The sequence below is a fragment of the Nylanderia fulva genome, unplaced genomic scaffold (genome assembly GCF_048542155.1).
Source record: "Nylanderia fulva isolate GAGA-0341 unplaced genomic scaffold, ASM4854215v1 Scaffold2, whole genome shotgun sequence".
Lineage (NCBI taxonomy): Eukaryota > Metazoa > Arthropoda > Insecta > Hymenoptera > Formicidae > Nylanderia > Nylanderia fulva.
The window spans coordinates 7,879,928-7,893,938 of record NW_028190263.1 but is presented as its reverse complement, the minus strand read 5'-3'; the positions used below and the strand labels follow the sequence as shown (position 1 = coordinate 7,893,938).

Below are 14,011 nucleotides of genomic sequence, written 5' to 3'. Positions count from 1 at the left end.
GCAGTCGAGAGATAGAAAGTACACAGTATCTGCAGATCGATGAACCGGCCTCAGGCATAAGATGATCTATCTTGCTCGCGGCACTAAATTGCGTATGCGCAGTTTCATGCGAACCCGAGTATTTACTAGAGAATCCTTGAGGCATATGCGATTCCTCTTGCACTTTGATGCATTCAGAAGACGAAAATACATGTCTAAAGAATTCGAACGAGCTTTGACTCGTATATAGTTTCGGATTTCGTTTGATCCGCCGTACTAAATTTATACAAATATTTTTTTCCTTTCTTTTCGTTAATATCAGTTTATATCGGTGTAAAAATATAATCTTGAATAAAACCTCTTTTCTACCTCTATTCCACGATATGTAAATTTCTTAATCAAATTTGCTGACAAAATAACACCACCTGATGTGCGCAGACTTATTTCAGTCTTATCATATTTTATCATATGACTAAGATTAAATGAGAAAATAGTCGTGAAAGAAAAGCGTCTGAATTCTTAAAACCGGACCCGACTTTACCACCGCGAACCACCACAGAGAAATCAACATGCTTTCCACCAACGGCCATTTCCGTATCCTGCCCTGGCTGATTTTGCTTCAGATCGCGTTCTATATCCTCAAGATCGTCCTAGGAATGTTATTACCGGCCGTAATCCACAACGCGCGGAATATCAGACCAGGCCAACAGCCCACTAAAGCCTCCTCTAACCATCGTCCTCAGGAGACCACTGTTGCTCTTTTCCGGTTTCTCTATCCACTGTTCGATATCTAGAAAGCAAGCACCGATGCAACGTTGCAATTATATGCGACATTTTCTTATTTCTATTGGAAGTCTATATTTTTCCTCTCAGTTTGTTAATAATTTTTCCTCTCTACAAACGAGTGTTTTTTCACTCTTGAACTCTCGTGTGATTTTGCGAATAACTTGCGAAAACTGTTTGTAAATATATAACGCGTGTTAGTTTATATTATTAGTTTATCAATTTTTACGTATTTATTTAACGACTTCGAATATACATTGTATATTCGATTGAATATTCACAGAGGCAAAGATATATGCAAAACGGAACGATATGGATTGTGAAACGGCGTGATGTAGGTACGACCCTCGCGAGTGCCTTTACACTGGCGAGCAATAAATCTGCCTTTAGATTCCTGTCGAAACGCCAGACAAATTGTCGTGTGTCACTGCCTTACAGTAGCAAGCCACTTTTCCTTACGTAACGCCCCTCTATTCTTGATGCTTCGCCCTGTAAATCTTGCGCCAGGCAGAACGAGAAGCTCAGGCTTATACCCGGTAATGGCAGAATCATATGCGGGTCGGATTTTCAAAGGTAGGTTCATTTCACTATAGCTCGTCTTTGAGAAGATATAATTAGAATTATATCAATAAAGGAGAATTAATGAAAGACACGTTTTTTCATGAAAATGGAATAATTTTATATTATAAAGCACTTTTTTTACATCATCTATCCTTATTACCTTGTTAATAATCTCTGTAATAGCAAATGATATTTATTGATAATGGTGTATTTGTTTAAACTACTCGAAGCCAAGTTCTTTGTATAAACTTAATTGATTATTGTCATTTTCTACAATTGCTGCTTTAATCAAATGTTTCAACATACCACCTTTAATTTTACAAATTAAATTTAAAATAACAGAATTATTAGTTTTATAAACAGTGTTATCGCTGAGATTTTTACAAGTGTACTAAAAAATAGGTAATAATATGTGTATAATTTTTTATAAATAAATGCGCGTGAAACTATGGCATAGAACGTTGCTTTAAAAGCGACAAATTACTGGATGTACTTTTCAATCTGCGGAAGTGCAACTCGATCCGGTCTACCTTCTTGATACCAAAGAGATAGACCAGAAGAAGACTCAAAAGGACTAAAGAAAAATCTATATCTTGTGCCTGAGGACTCATGATAGTACTGTGTTCTTCTTCTAAACAATGTGAGCTATAATAAAAATGGTTTTATGTCGAGACTGGATCGCTCGGCTTTAAAGGCGGAAGAAAATTAATAGAAATATCTGATTGTATGTCTTCAACAAACGAGAAAGAAGATTAATTTTGAAAAATGGTAACATTAAAGCTGTTCAATTTTCAAAGCAGAGGTTTAATCTATTACAATTTTCTCATAGGTCATATTCTTTCATTTGCTAAAGAGAATTATTGGCAGCATTAATTAATTTTTTCATGATTTTATTCACTCTATGTAATGTCAGATTTTTAAAATATCTTTTCAAGCTCGATTTTCAAAACGGAGGTCTCTTTTGTAAAAGTATATCTAACCATAAAATGATGGTATAATGAACTCGAAAAATCTGTGAAAAAATGATTATCTCTCGACTATTTTGTAATTTATAACTTAGTCTTTTTCTCTAACTCTCTCGCTGAAAATGTTTCAATATTTTTAATGTTCGATGAAAATATTAAAACAAATGTCAATAATATTTTAAATTCAAATAGAGGACATTTCAAATAGACAAGAAGTAGATACTGCGCAGAATGGCAAAGTCCATAAAGGAAATTCAGGAATTCAAGAAAAATTCATTCACATGGAACATCAAAGTCGAGGACGTAGAAATCGACAAAAATGCATCGCTGTAGAATATCGGAATCGACGACCCAATCGGCCCTTTGAGTATCAAAATAGATTACGCGATATACCAATAGGTCGGCATCTCGATGAGTATCGACTCGCGAAAAAGCTCAAAAGTGTAATAAATGTAATCGATACACGATCGGTTAGTCTCGTCAATGTAATTGCATTCCTTTTTTTTTCTTCACAGAGTTTGTCAGAATGTATCGTACACAAGCGAGTACTTTTTCTTTAACATCGTTCATTAACGTAACCCAAGAATCCGGCGTTATCCCGCAATTCGATGAAAGCGCAGAAGGAAACGGAACCGCTCGCACGTACCGATATTTCTCCGCGCGGTTCTCGACGTGTCGAAAGCAACGTATCGAATTGACGAACATATTGCACGCGCGTTGCGAGATGCAGTGTGTCCACATAGCGGACACACATCGGGCGGACAGGAGCTGCGAAGAGAAAAGGGCGATCGGGGGCTGCGCGAGAAGCAACGCCAGCAAACAGGTGTCATAAAGCGAGAACGTGTGTTCGAACCGAAGGAGGTGGCTCAGGTCAAAGCCGAAACGTGACGTGGCCTTACGTTTCGCACTGCAGAAACCCTCCGGCTTCCTATAGTTGCGCACAGTTCGCCGATGCAGCAGCGTCACCGCGAGCGATATTGCTGCCGGAGATCTTATCCGGCTGATCAGTTCTGGCGCGATGTAGAAATCGCGCGATAGCTTGATCTATGATGTATCGATATCGACTTGATAAAAATTCCATTTCTGTCCAATCGTTCACTTCGCGGAGAACGATGTTAAAAAATATTACATCAGCGCTGCTTCTTCCCTCTTCTACCTCCGAAGTATCCGGCGAATAATATAATTTAACGCAAAGTTTATATAAGGTGTTTTAATCCTCGGTTTAATCCACGTTATTTCCATCATCGGATTAGAAGTACAAGAAAGCGGAAGAACCCGTTATTATCTCTTTTTCTTAGTGTCATCTAAATTATATTAAATATTCTTGCAAATTATAAGCGCGAAACGATATCAGATATGAAATATAATGGACGAAAATGATCGTATGAATATAAAGTTTAATAAAAAATATCTCTGTTGTCACAAATAACCTGTGTGTTTCAAGTAGTCCGACATCTGGCGCCCGCAATATTGCGATATTGCAGTTCTTATCCGGCCGATCTGTACCATTGTAAAATGCAAATCACGATAGAAATTTCTTATCTCGCAACTCCGCCCGCTGGCGTAGCCAAGTAACACAGAGATTTCGAGCCAGTTTAATTTATCGTCTCTCGATAGTTAGCTATTTTCAATCTTCGCAACTTCGTTTCATCATCATCTTAAAGATCCATTTAATGAAAAATAGCTGTTGGCTAATTTAAAATTGAAATATATCTCAATTATATCTACTTAAGTAAAAGTAATAGTTTTCAATCTCTTAACAGTATATATAACGTGGATTCAAAAGAAATCTTTTAACCTTTTATTAAATAATTTATTACGAGAGGATATTAATTAATATATTTCAAAGAATTTATATAACTACGTGTTCGCACAATTTTTATAACAATCAGGAAATGAGGAAAAGTAATTTATGACATATTATAACATGTATAAAATCAAATCTATATGAAATTACCGTATGTCCGTCTAATTGCGTATGATATATTACGGTTATTCAGATACAAGGCTAAATAATATTTTGCTCTTCCTGCGGGTATATGGAGAACATAATTGCTGATAATGGTACATCCCTTTACGGGACATGGAGACATGGAGAAATTCGCTCTAGTTAAATGTATAATCAGTGAAATGGATCAAATGCCATTGATATAATAGCCGTAACATTTATCAAACGGCTAAAAGACCGCATCAATTAAACTCTGTTTGATTACATATTGTCTTGCAATGCCGGAAGAGCGATAGTGTCTAACATAGCTCTATCTGTGACACGTACGTATGTGTGAATAATCTATGAATAGTATATGTATCTTCGTCATTAATCTTTCACTCATTTAAAGTTTTCAATAAATCTGTTTTTTATCACATTATTATTGGAAAATACTTTTTTATATGTGTATCATAAATAATCAAGTACAATTAAAAAATTAGAATAAGTATTCGAAAAACATTTTCGAAAAAATGTTCTATAACTATGTTCTTAATAATAAATTATATTTAATTAACGCGGGTAATTAAATCATAATAATGAAGCCACGAAAATCAAAATTTCCCTCAAATCAAATTTTAATAACCGTAACATTCATACAAGACGAAAATTAATTAGTCCCTGTTCAGTTATATTACAGCACCCGTTTGTCGAATACCTAGAATATTATGAATATCTCGCAGTTGAATGCATAAGGTCCAAGAGCTTTGTTATACCGTATAACTAAATGCAGATAAAAATGAATTTCTTTACTTTAATGTTATTTCAATTTCAATATTATTATTTAATTTAATTTAATGTAATTACATTGTGAATTACGAAAATAATTCAATATAGTAGTGAGTTTTGAATCCGTGACTTTATTAATATCTCTTAGCTGATGAAACTGTTAATATCCTTTCTGGATATACCATCGGTACATCAATAATAATTGAAAAGACTGGTCGAACCGCGCGAGTTAATTTAAGCCAATTACTTTGCAGAGATCTCTCTCTCTCTCTCTCTTGTCGATTCACAGGTGCGCATCGAAGTCGCGCCGATGCACAAAGTGCATGAAGAGCGTTGCGACAGCTAACGTCAAAGATAGGAGGAATACGAGGAGACTGAGAAATTCTACCGCGAAATGATTCGTGGTAATCTTCGAACTTTCCAAGTCTGAAACTAACATTAAGCCCGACATTACGGATGATATTACATCCGCGAAATTAGAGGAGACCCTTTCCCCGCTCGATCGGCAGCCGCATCAGGATCTCTTAGAGTAGCCAGGTGCACGTGAACGCGTGGAAAGTCTCGTCTCGAGTATGTATATTCTTGCAAACGAGCGCGCGCAAGTGTGTAACTTGCGCAAGGAAATGTATATAGAGGTGAGGAAGCCGGGACGGCACGTTGGTTCGGTTGATATCAAAGTTTCAACTCTTCGACAGGGATTACACGAGCGATTCGAGAACGGCGTTTCATTCAGAGCGACGCTGTCCCTTTCGCGTCGCATCGCAAATACAGAAATTGGCGCGAAGATCGCCGAGGCGAGTGCATTCCCAGTTCGTAATATTTATACCAGAAAATTTGACGAAGCGTGTAGCTTGAAATCAGCAATATACCGCGCACGATATTTATTTTTGATAGATGCAATAAATGCGGCGAGGATGTCGCGCGATGAGGAACCTTTGTGAGCAGCGATTCCTTGGTCACGAATCACAGCCTCGACACGGCTCGTCGATACTATTACAGAAACGCTCTCGGCATTATACACGGTTGAACGCGTTCTATCCCTCGTCTTTGGAGCCAGCGGAGCTCGCAGCTAGGGCTGTCTCCACGCCCGAATAGCTCAGTGCTCGAGAAGACGGATCAGACGACGTCGTATGTACCTTCGCTTTCGATATTACGCCCGTAGGTTGGAGCTACGAGCGCGACACCAAACCGGAAGGAATGAGACGTACGCGCGAGTATCCGAGGCTTTGCTTGGGCTGCCGTCGACCAGAATCAATCCATCGTTATTTGCCGGAAGGATTCGCGAGGGCTGCGAAATATTGACTCAAGTCGGGATTCTTCCGACGAAGTTCATTCGGCAAATATCCCGTCTCGCCTTCGCGTCATTATTTTAATTTCTTTTTATATATTTATCGCGACGTTGAAACCGTCTTCTATTTATATAGAATCCCGCAAAATCAATTTTCTTCCCGAGATTTGAGTTTTCGCGATAAGAAATTACGTTTCGTGTATAAAAAGAATGAAGTCGTGTATAAATATAAAAATATGCTGCGAAATATTGATGTTCCGATACTCTCTCGCTTCTCGTCAACAAATCACGCGACAGGAATTACGAGCGCTTAGTCGGCGCGATACCAATCATAACTCGAAAGTCGTAAAAGAAGCTTCCCTCGTTAACCGCAACGCTGGCGTGAGATATTAGTAACAAAACGTAGGTCGGCTCCTTCCCAGATGTCTTATTAAAGGAAACGAATGTACCAATGTCCGGGGAATCTCGCGGAATCCGCTGAAAGAGCCAGTTCAGTGGTCCCGCGGGTATGAATCATTTCCGACCAAATACTGAGGTCAGGCCAGGACATAGCTCTTCTCCAATATCTCTCTCTCTCGCCTCCATCCACAGCTAGTCTTTACCTTCCACCCACCATTCTCTCTTCGGGCTATCGTAGCACTATGGGAATGGCTTTCGCGCCCAAGTTTTAACGAGGAAAACACCAATCTGCTATGGCGAATATATGGCTCGTTACATATTATGTATCCCCTCGACCGTATCCGTGCCGCGTTTAGCAAGTCGTAAAGTATACTGGTGGCAAACGAAAGATTTTGCCACCGCAAATTACGCCATTTCGAGGAAATTGTACGCCAATGATTTTCGCGATGCGTTCTGCCCTGGCTGGCAGACGATCGCAAAAAAAATTAATTTCCCGGGACGTGCTCGAGAATAAGATAAACATTCGCGCGGAGTAATTTTCTCTTCCATTATATGCTCTTCGATATAAGGCGTACTATATTTCACACTCATCGCGTTATTACATAGTATTGCCTATTCATGCTTTCCTGATTTATCGCGGCGAGGTCAAAAACTTCTTAAGAACTTCCTCGGAGCTACATTTATAATATAAGTAATCAGACAAAGTAAACTTATTAATCTGGCAAGGAAAGTTAAGATGCTAATTAGATTTTTTTAGATCTCTTCTTTACCTTCTTAATATTTTATATTTTCTCATCTAGTGAAGAACGAAATAATTTGCAACTTGAATATTACTTGAGTAAAAGATATCTCTCCTTTTTTCTATTTTTAATATAATGCAATGAAAACACATATCTTTAAAATCAAATCATTCAATGCACATAAAATAACAAAAAAGCAGTGATTCTAAATAAAAAATAAATGTACACAAATCAATTATATATATAGAAAATATATAGAAACACATTTTGAATGCAATGTAAAAAAAAAATATTAAATAATATGTCATGTTTTTATTAAAATAAACAATTTTTAATGTAAATTAATATACAAAATAATACAAGCAATTTTGAATTACTTTTCTCAACATCTTTTACTATTCATCTATGTAAAGAGCATATCTTATAAAAAATTTTTCGAGACAAATTGTGTGACTTTTCAGCCACGTAACAGAGATTGCATTAATATTCATCTATGTAAAGAGCATATCTTATAAAAAAATTTTCGAGACAAATTGTCTGACTTTTTAGCAACGTAACAGAGATTGCATTAATACATCCTTGCTCGCAAATCTCTACCTTCGCATCATATTTCATTATGTCAAACCGACAAAAGCAACTGCTCGTATCGCCCACGAGTCGATCGGGTCGAACGTAGGATCGACGTTCACGGAAACGACACGATTGACGGAAAGCTGTTAAGTGCGAACGAAGGACGAGACCCTCAGGGCTTTGCAAACCCTCGTTTTCATCACGTCGTCCCGTTTCGCTCCATCGTCTGGAGAACTAGACCGGTTCCGGGTGAAGCGGTAAATGATTGAACAAAGAGACGAGGGCGCCAGGCCGTGTAAAAATAACGATCCAACATATAAAGTGACCAGCAGGAGATGCCGGGTAATACCAGTACCAGTCTTACACCCGTTCTTTTCCTCTCCTCTTCAGCCCTCTCTGTATCTACGGACCAAAGTCGTAGCCGACCTTCGTAAATCTTTGCGAAAACGGAGAAATACGCCGGTTTGGGGCAATTTGTTTTTATAGGGAATCGTGAGAGAGGAAGTGGAACGCTACTCGGGGCATTACCTTCGGGTATCTATGCGGAGATGCTGAAATTCCCGCTGGCGCCAGATAGAGGCTGAATCTTTCGCCTGCGGATAAGAGGTCAGTCCCGTGTGGCATCTAACGAGCATGATCCCGAAATGCGATGTAGTACGAAGAATTCTAAGGGGAAAATGTTCCAGATCACATTTCATATAGATCTACTTCGCGCTGCACCGATTTTTCTAACACGATCGTAAGTATAATGATTACATGGATTTAAAGGCTGTTCTTTACGCGAGACGGGAACGTCGGGATAGTGACGAGTTTACGAGTTCAAGAATTAAGTCAGCGATTTCAAATCCTGGGAAAGATCTTGTGAAATATTTTTCCTTCTATAAAAGACTCGCGTAACAATATGACCACAGGTGTCAAAAATTGCAGAGAAACGGTACAGATTCGGCGACGACAGGAATTCATTCGACTTTACGCTCAAGAAACGATGGTCGAGGCACATAAACATGAACGTTAAATGCCCGTAAAGTAAAAGTCATATATATATATATATATATATAAAGTTCTAATAAAAACAAGTTGGAGTAAGCTTATAGAGAAATTTAGTAAAAGAGCTTTCATAACCACGGCTTTTCTTTACTGTTTCATTATATATAATCTATACAGTAATTTCTCTCGTAATAATACTCAACACATTTTAAATGAAAGTATTATGAAATAAAAACTTAAAATATTATACGTTCATTATCAGTTATAATTATGATTAAATCTCCTCATTAAATAATTAATTAAAATACAGTAAAAATTACAGCTGTTGTGTGTGTACGATATAGTTTATTTATATTCATAAACGTGTTCATATAAATGATAAAAATTTCGAAATGTTTAAAACAAACTTTTTGAAACTAAAAGAATTAAAAAATTAAAATGTCTAAATTATACGTCGTTACGATGAAAAGATTGACTTTTTGCTTCGACAAAAATCTCTGTCTACGGTGAATATGTCTTAATTCCCAGACACGCAGAGGAAGGAAATATTGCAATAGAGCTAAGTTACATTACCCAAAAACAGTAAAAATTTCGAAATGTTTAAAACAAACTTTTTGAAATAAAGAATTAAAAATTAAAATGTCTAAATTATACGTCGTTACGATGAAAAGATTGACTTTTTGCTTCGACAAAAATGTCTCTGTCCATGGTGAAATATGTCTTAATTTCCAGACACGCAGAGGAAGGAAATATTGCAATAGAGCTAAGTTACATTACCCAAAAACAGTAAAAATTTCGAAATGTTTAAAACAAACTTTTTGAAACTAAAAGAATTAAAAAATTAAAATGTCTAAATTATACGTCGTTACGATGAAAAGATTGACTTTTTGCTTCGACAAAAATGTCTCCGTCCATGGTGAAATATGTCTTAATTCCCAGACACGCAGAGAAAAGGAATATTGCAATAGGGCTAAGTTACATTACCCAAAAACAGTAACAATGTCACCCAAGGGGGTCGAGCAACCAGTAACTTTACATCGCGCACGTCCGCCCGACTCGTTCTCCCCAACTTCCACTTCCACGTGAAGGAATTCTAGTTGGAAACGCGGAATCTCGGGTACGCGAGTACGAACGACAGGAATGGTTCGAACCCGTTGAAACTGCTTGGTGTTCCCGCAAGCAGTATCCCCTTTTATTCCCCGGGAGATTTTTGCGAGACCTTCACTTCGACTGCACTCCATCCGGAAGCTCCTTTCTCATCCTCGAGATAAGGCATCTCAATTTCAGCGGCACCCTCTCTCTTCCCTACGGCGCCTCTGTCGCCGCCTTTCTCCTCCGCGGGGGATCGTCTTTAACTCGATATATAACCGAACCGCAAAATATCGATCCTGGCAATTGCTGGTTCGTTGCCGAAGTGCTTCGCTCCTACGCGGTATGACCTCTCGATCGAGTCGAAACACAGTTACCTTGGCTTTCAGAAGAGGATCGCGAAGCCGTCATTGGGGGATCGAACGTGGGAAATAAGGTGCTTGCTGTGTTTTCGTTGTAAGATTCAATGAGACAGATTCAATTCGACAACTTGGTCAACCTGGCTGCTTGGACATATTTTGAGATAAAGATATATATATATTTATTTATTTATTTAAAAGAAAATATTCAGCAAAAATTTGAGATGGTAATTTTATAAGAATAATCAATGATTATTCGCGTAACGTTTTCAAATTTGCATCCATATAAAAAATTGTGTGCGAAATTAGATTTCTACACAATTATAATAAATAATACATATATATATATATATATATATAACCTGATTCAAAATTACAGCACAGAGTATAATTGTTTTTGAAATCATCATCTACCGATTCTACAAGGTTTCCAATCAAACAAAATTCCAGTTCAAATTCAGACCAGAGAATACTCAATTTTATTATATTATAAATTTGATATTAGTAAAATCACTGATAATATAATATGTGAAAATACGTTGCGATATATTTATTTACATACAATATCATATAAATTAACATAAAATAATGTTGAATAATAAATATATATTATATATAAATTGCTAGCAACTGTAAAAAAGAGAAAAAGAAATAGAGAGAAGCTTTATTATTTCACTATTAAATAAGAATCTGTGACGCTTTAATTTCACTCCTTCAACAACTCTCTCGAAAGCACTAATTCTTCCTTCGTTAGGAAAAGACATTAGAACCAGCGACAACATCGGTTGACGACTAGCAAGTTTCGAACATCCTAAAGAAGCTTCGGCTACGCCAACTTGGGTGTCCTTTTAAGCCAAGGCAAAGTGGCGAGTTCGACCCCAGCTCGACACCCGCTGCTACTCCTCGCTTATCCTACTCAAGTTGGAAAATAGAATCGAGAGATGCTACTTGTAAGAAAGAGAGAAAAAGAGAGAAACACAGGAGAGGACTTGCTTTCGTGCAGCAGCTGTCAGATACTCCCATGCATTTATCAAATAAAATAACTTTGCCTTTTTGTTTTTTTCGTCTGACTTTACGGTTCCGTTCGCAATACGGTAACTAAAATCGCACATGCTCTACATCTTCGCGCAGACTCGTTTTCCCATTATCTATTAAAAAGATTATGCTTTATTTTAATATAAAAGAAATTCGTTAAATAGTTTTTCGATTAATTTCACGACTTTTCCTCGAAATGTCTATAGTTAAGTTCCTTTATTTTCGCGGCTTCTGAATAATACCGGAACGACAACGACAAATATACATACGTTCAACTTTCTGCTTGACAGTACCTTGTTCGCGACGCTGGTTTATCGTGAATCATGCGGTTATGGCGCGAGCTGTGAATTTAAATTGAGAGTGAGAAACGGCGTGAGAAAAGGTAGCGTATGCCTCCTACGTGCATCTTCGCGCTGCACGTACACGCTGTTTATGCAAGAAATCTCTTTTAGTAGTTTGATCCTTTGTTGTCTAAGTTATGAGATCAGCTGAGAAGCCTCCGACGACTGAGGTGTATATAAGTGACATTTAACTCTTTATACAATATTATACTCTGCGCTTTTCTACTAAACATTGATAATTATTCGTTCATTTGTTGTAAATATTATAATATTCGATGTAAATTTTTCATATTTTTATTCACATTTATACTTCATAAAATATTGTATTTTTATAACTTGATTATTATTGCATTTTTTCAATTCTTTTGATTATAAAAATTAATTGAGATTTAAATACATAGAACAAAGCTCTTTAAGACCTTTAAATTTGACATTAGAAGAAATAAAACAGATTACGTGTCATCACTTATATCATTTTATATCGATATGCGTAATTCGATATATTCGAAATTATACGCAAATCATAGTGGAAACATTTCATTATTAAATAAAAATTTGTATAAAAATCAATTAACTTGTATATAAACTCATTTTAATTACAACACTTAACTTGTAAATCTTCAAATAATTATATAATAATTTCAATAAATTTTTTTAAAAATCAAGTTTAACTTGACTAGAAACAGAAGAACTCGATTAAAGAACACAAAAAAGTTTGCACGACGATTGCTCCGAAGGGAAGGTTTTGTGCATTGCATACCGTCTTATGTGATATATTTACAGTTACACGGACGAATATCTCTCCCTGCATGGGGTAGGAAAGCAAGCTTGATGGTGGAAAGAGCGGAAAAAGGTGCAAAACTTTCTCACTAAATAAAAATTCCAGATTCCGCCTCATAAGTTTTCAACACGAGAAACTCTGTTTACGGAAATCCCTACGCGGAAAACGCAGTGGGTGCTTTGTATATCTGAGTATAACGTGGTCTTCTGCAAGACCAGCATTAAAATTAATGGCTTGACGTCCTTGCTTCAGCAGGTGGTGTTATTTTAAACGTCACCTGACCTATCTCACTGCTACCTTCGTTAATATTCAGCCTGATGTTCAAAGTATCAGTTTCAACGAAAATGAATATACGTTTTTGTGCGTATGTATTAGTTATAATTATATTTAAAAAAAAAAGAAAAATTACAAAAACGTTATATATATTTTTTGGTTACAATGGATATCGATATTGCGGAGTAATAATTATTTTACGATTATTTTATTCATATTTTGGGAGATTTGCGTAAAGCTATCAAGTTTGATAAATTGAAATTTTCATATTAGCAGCCAACGCGCGGATGGAATTAGATAGCTTCGCTCGGTAAAAAAAAAACCGATGAGCATCCGATTCTCGTAATCCAGAATTTGTCTTTTCGCTATCGCATTTCAACGTTCACATATTTTTCATCGTTTCCGTCATTCGGAAAAAATTATTATTTCCAATATTTTATTCATATTTCCAATATTTTAACTTACCCACAGCTCCCAAATTCCGGAAGAGGACTATCCTATTATCCTTGCGATTTTTAGATGTAACCCGGAGCAACTGACTGTACCAAACGACCGCCATCTGCTTTGCATATTGCCATTGCGAACGTATGTATAAGATTTGCCGTGATGTCTGTTCGATATCGGTTCACTTTGAATACGAATCACTTGGTATATGTGATTTACATCGATCACGAATTTCACGAACAATATATACATACATGTAACTTTTTATTTATATTCTCGTTTATATGTTTTAATGGAACTGTTGCGCCGATTAATAATTATTTTATTAAATTTTCTGCACTATGAAGTATTTCGAAATCACAATTCAATTCGCGTAAAAGATTGTTCGAGCACAGCCGAGTCGCGACTACTTCGTGTTTTATCCGTCCTGCACGTAATTTGTTTATAAACAAATGTCGGAAGTGCGACTTCCGACAGACGAACGATCGTCTCACAATCACTCTGTCAACTATCTATAATCCTCGTGACTGACGCGTCACTCTCGATACTACAGATAATCGATTCTCTGTTCTCCGCGCGATATATCGAACGATCGATATTTTTTAATATATACATATATACACGCATATATTTAGATCACCAAAAATAATTGTCAAACTCAATAAGTGAAAAGAAGCAAGAGATTCAATCTTTTATATCAG

At 36.7% G+C, this 14,011-nt stretch overlaps 1 protein-coding gene across 2 annotated transcripts in view; it reads right to left on the bottom strand.

The window, feature by feature from the left end:
• The window catches only part of LOC114937065 (neurotrimin), a 126,450-nt gene that overhangs the window by 56,867 nt on the left and 55,572 nt on the right, over positions 1–14,011 (bottom strand). Inside the window, exon 1 of one of the 2 annotated variants that reach the window (XM_029310414.2) lies at positions 13,332–13,540. The exons of the other annotated variant lie outside the window; for it this stretch is intronic. Within the exon in view, the coding sequence (XP_029166247.2) occupies positions 13,332–13,425 (94 nt within the window). The 5' untranslated portion in view covers positions 13,426–13,540. Of the gene's footprint in view, positions 1–13,331; positions 13,541–14,011 lie in introns of those variants that run through there. 2 annotated transcript variants of the gene reach the window in all.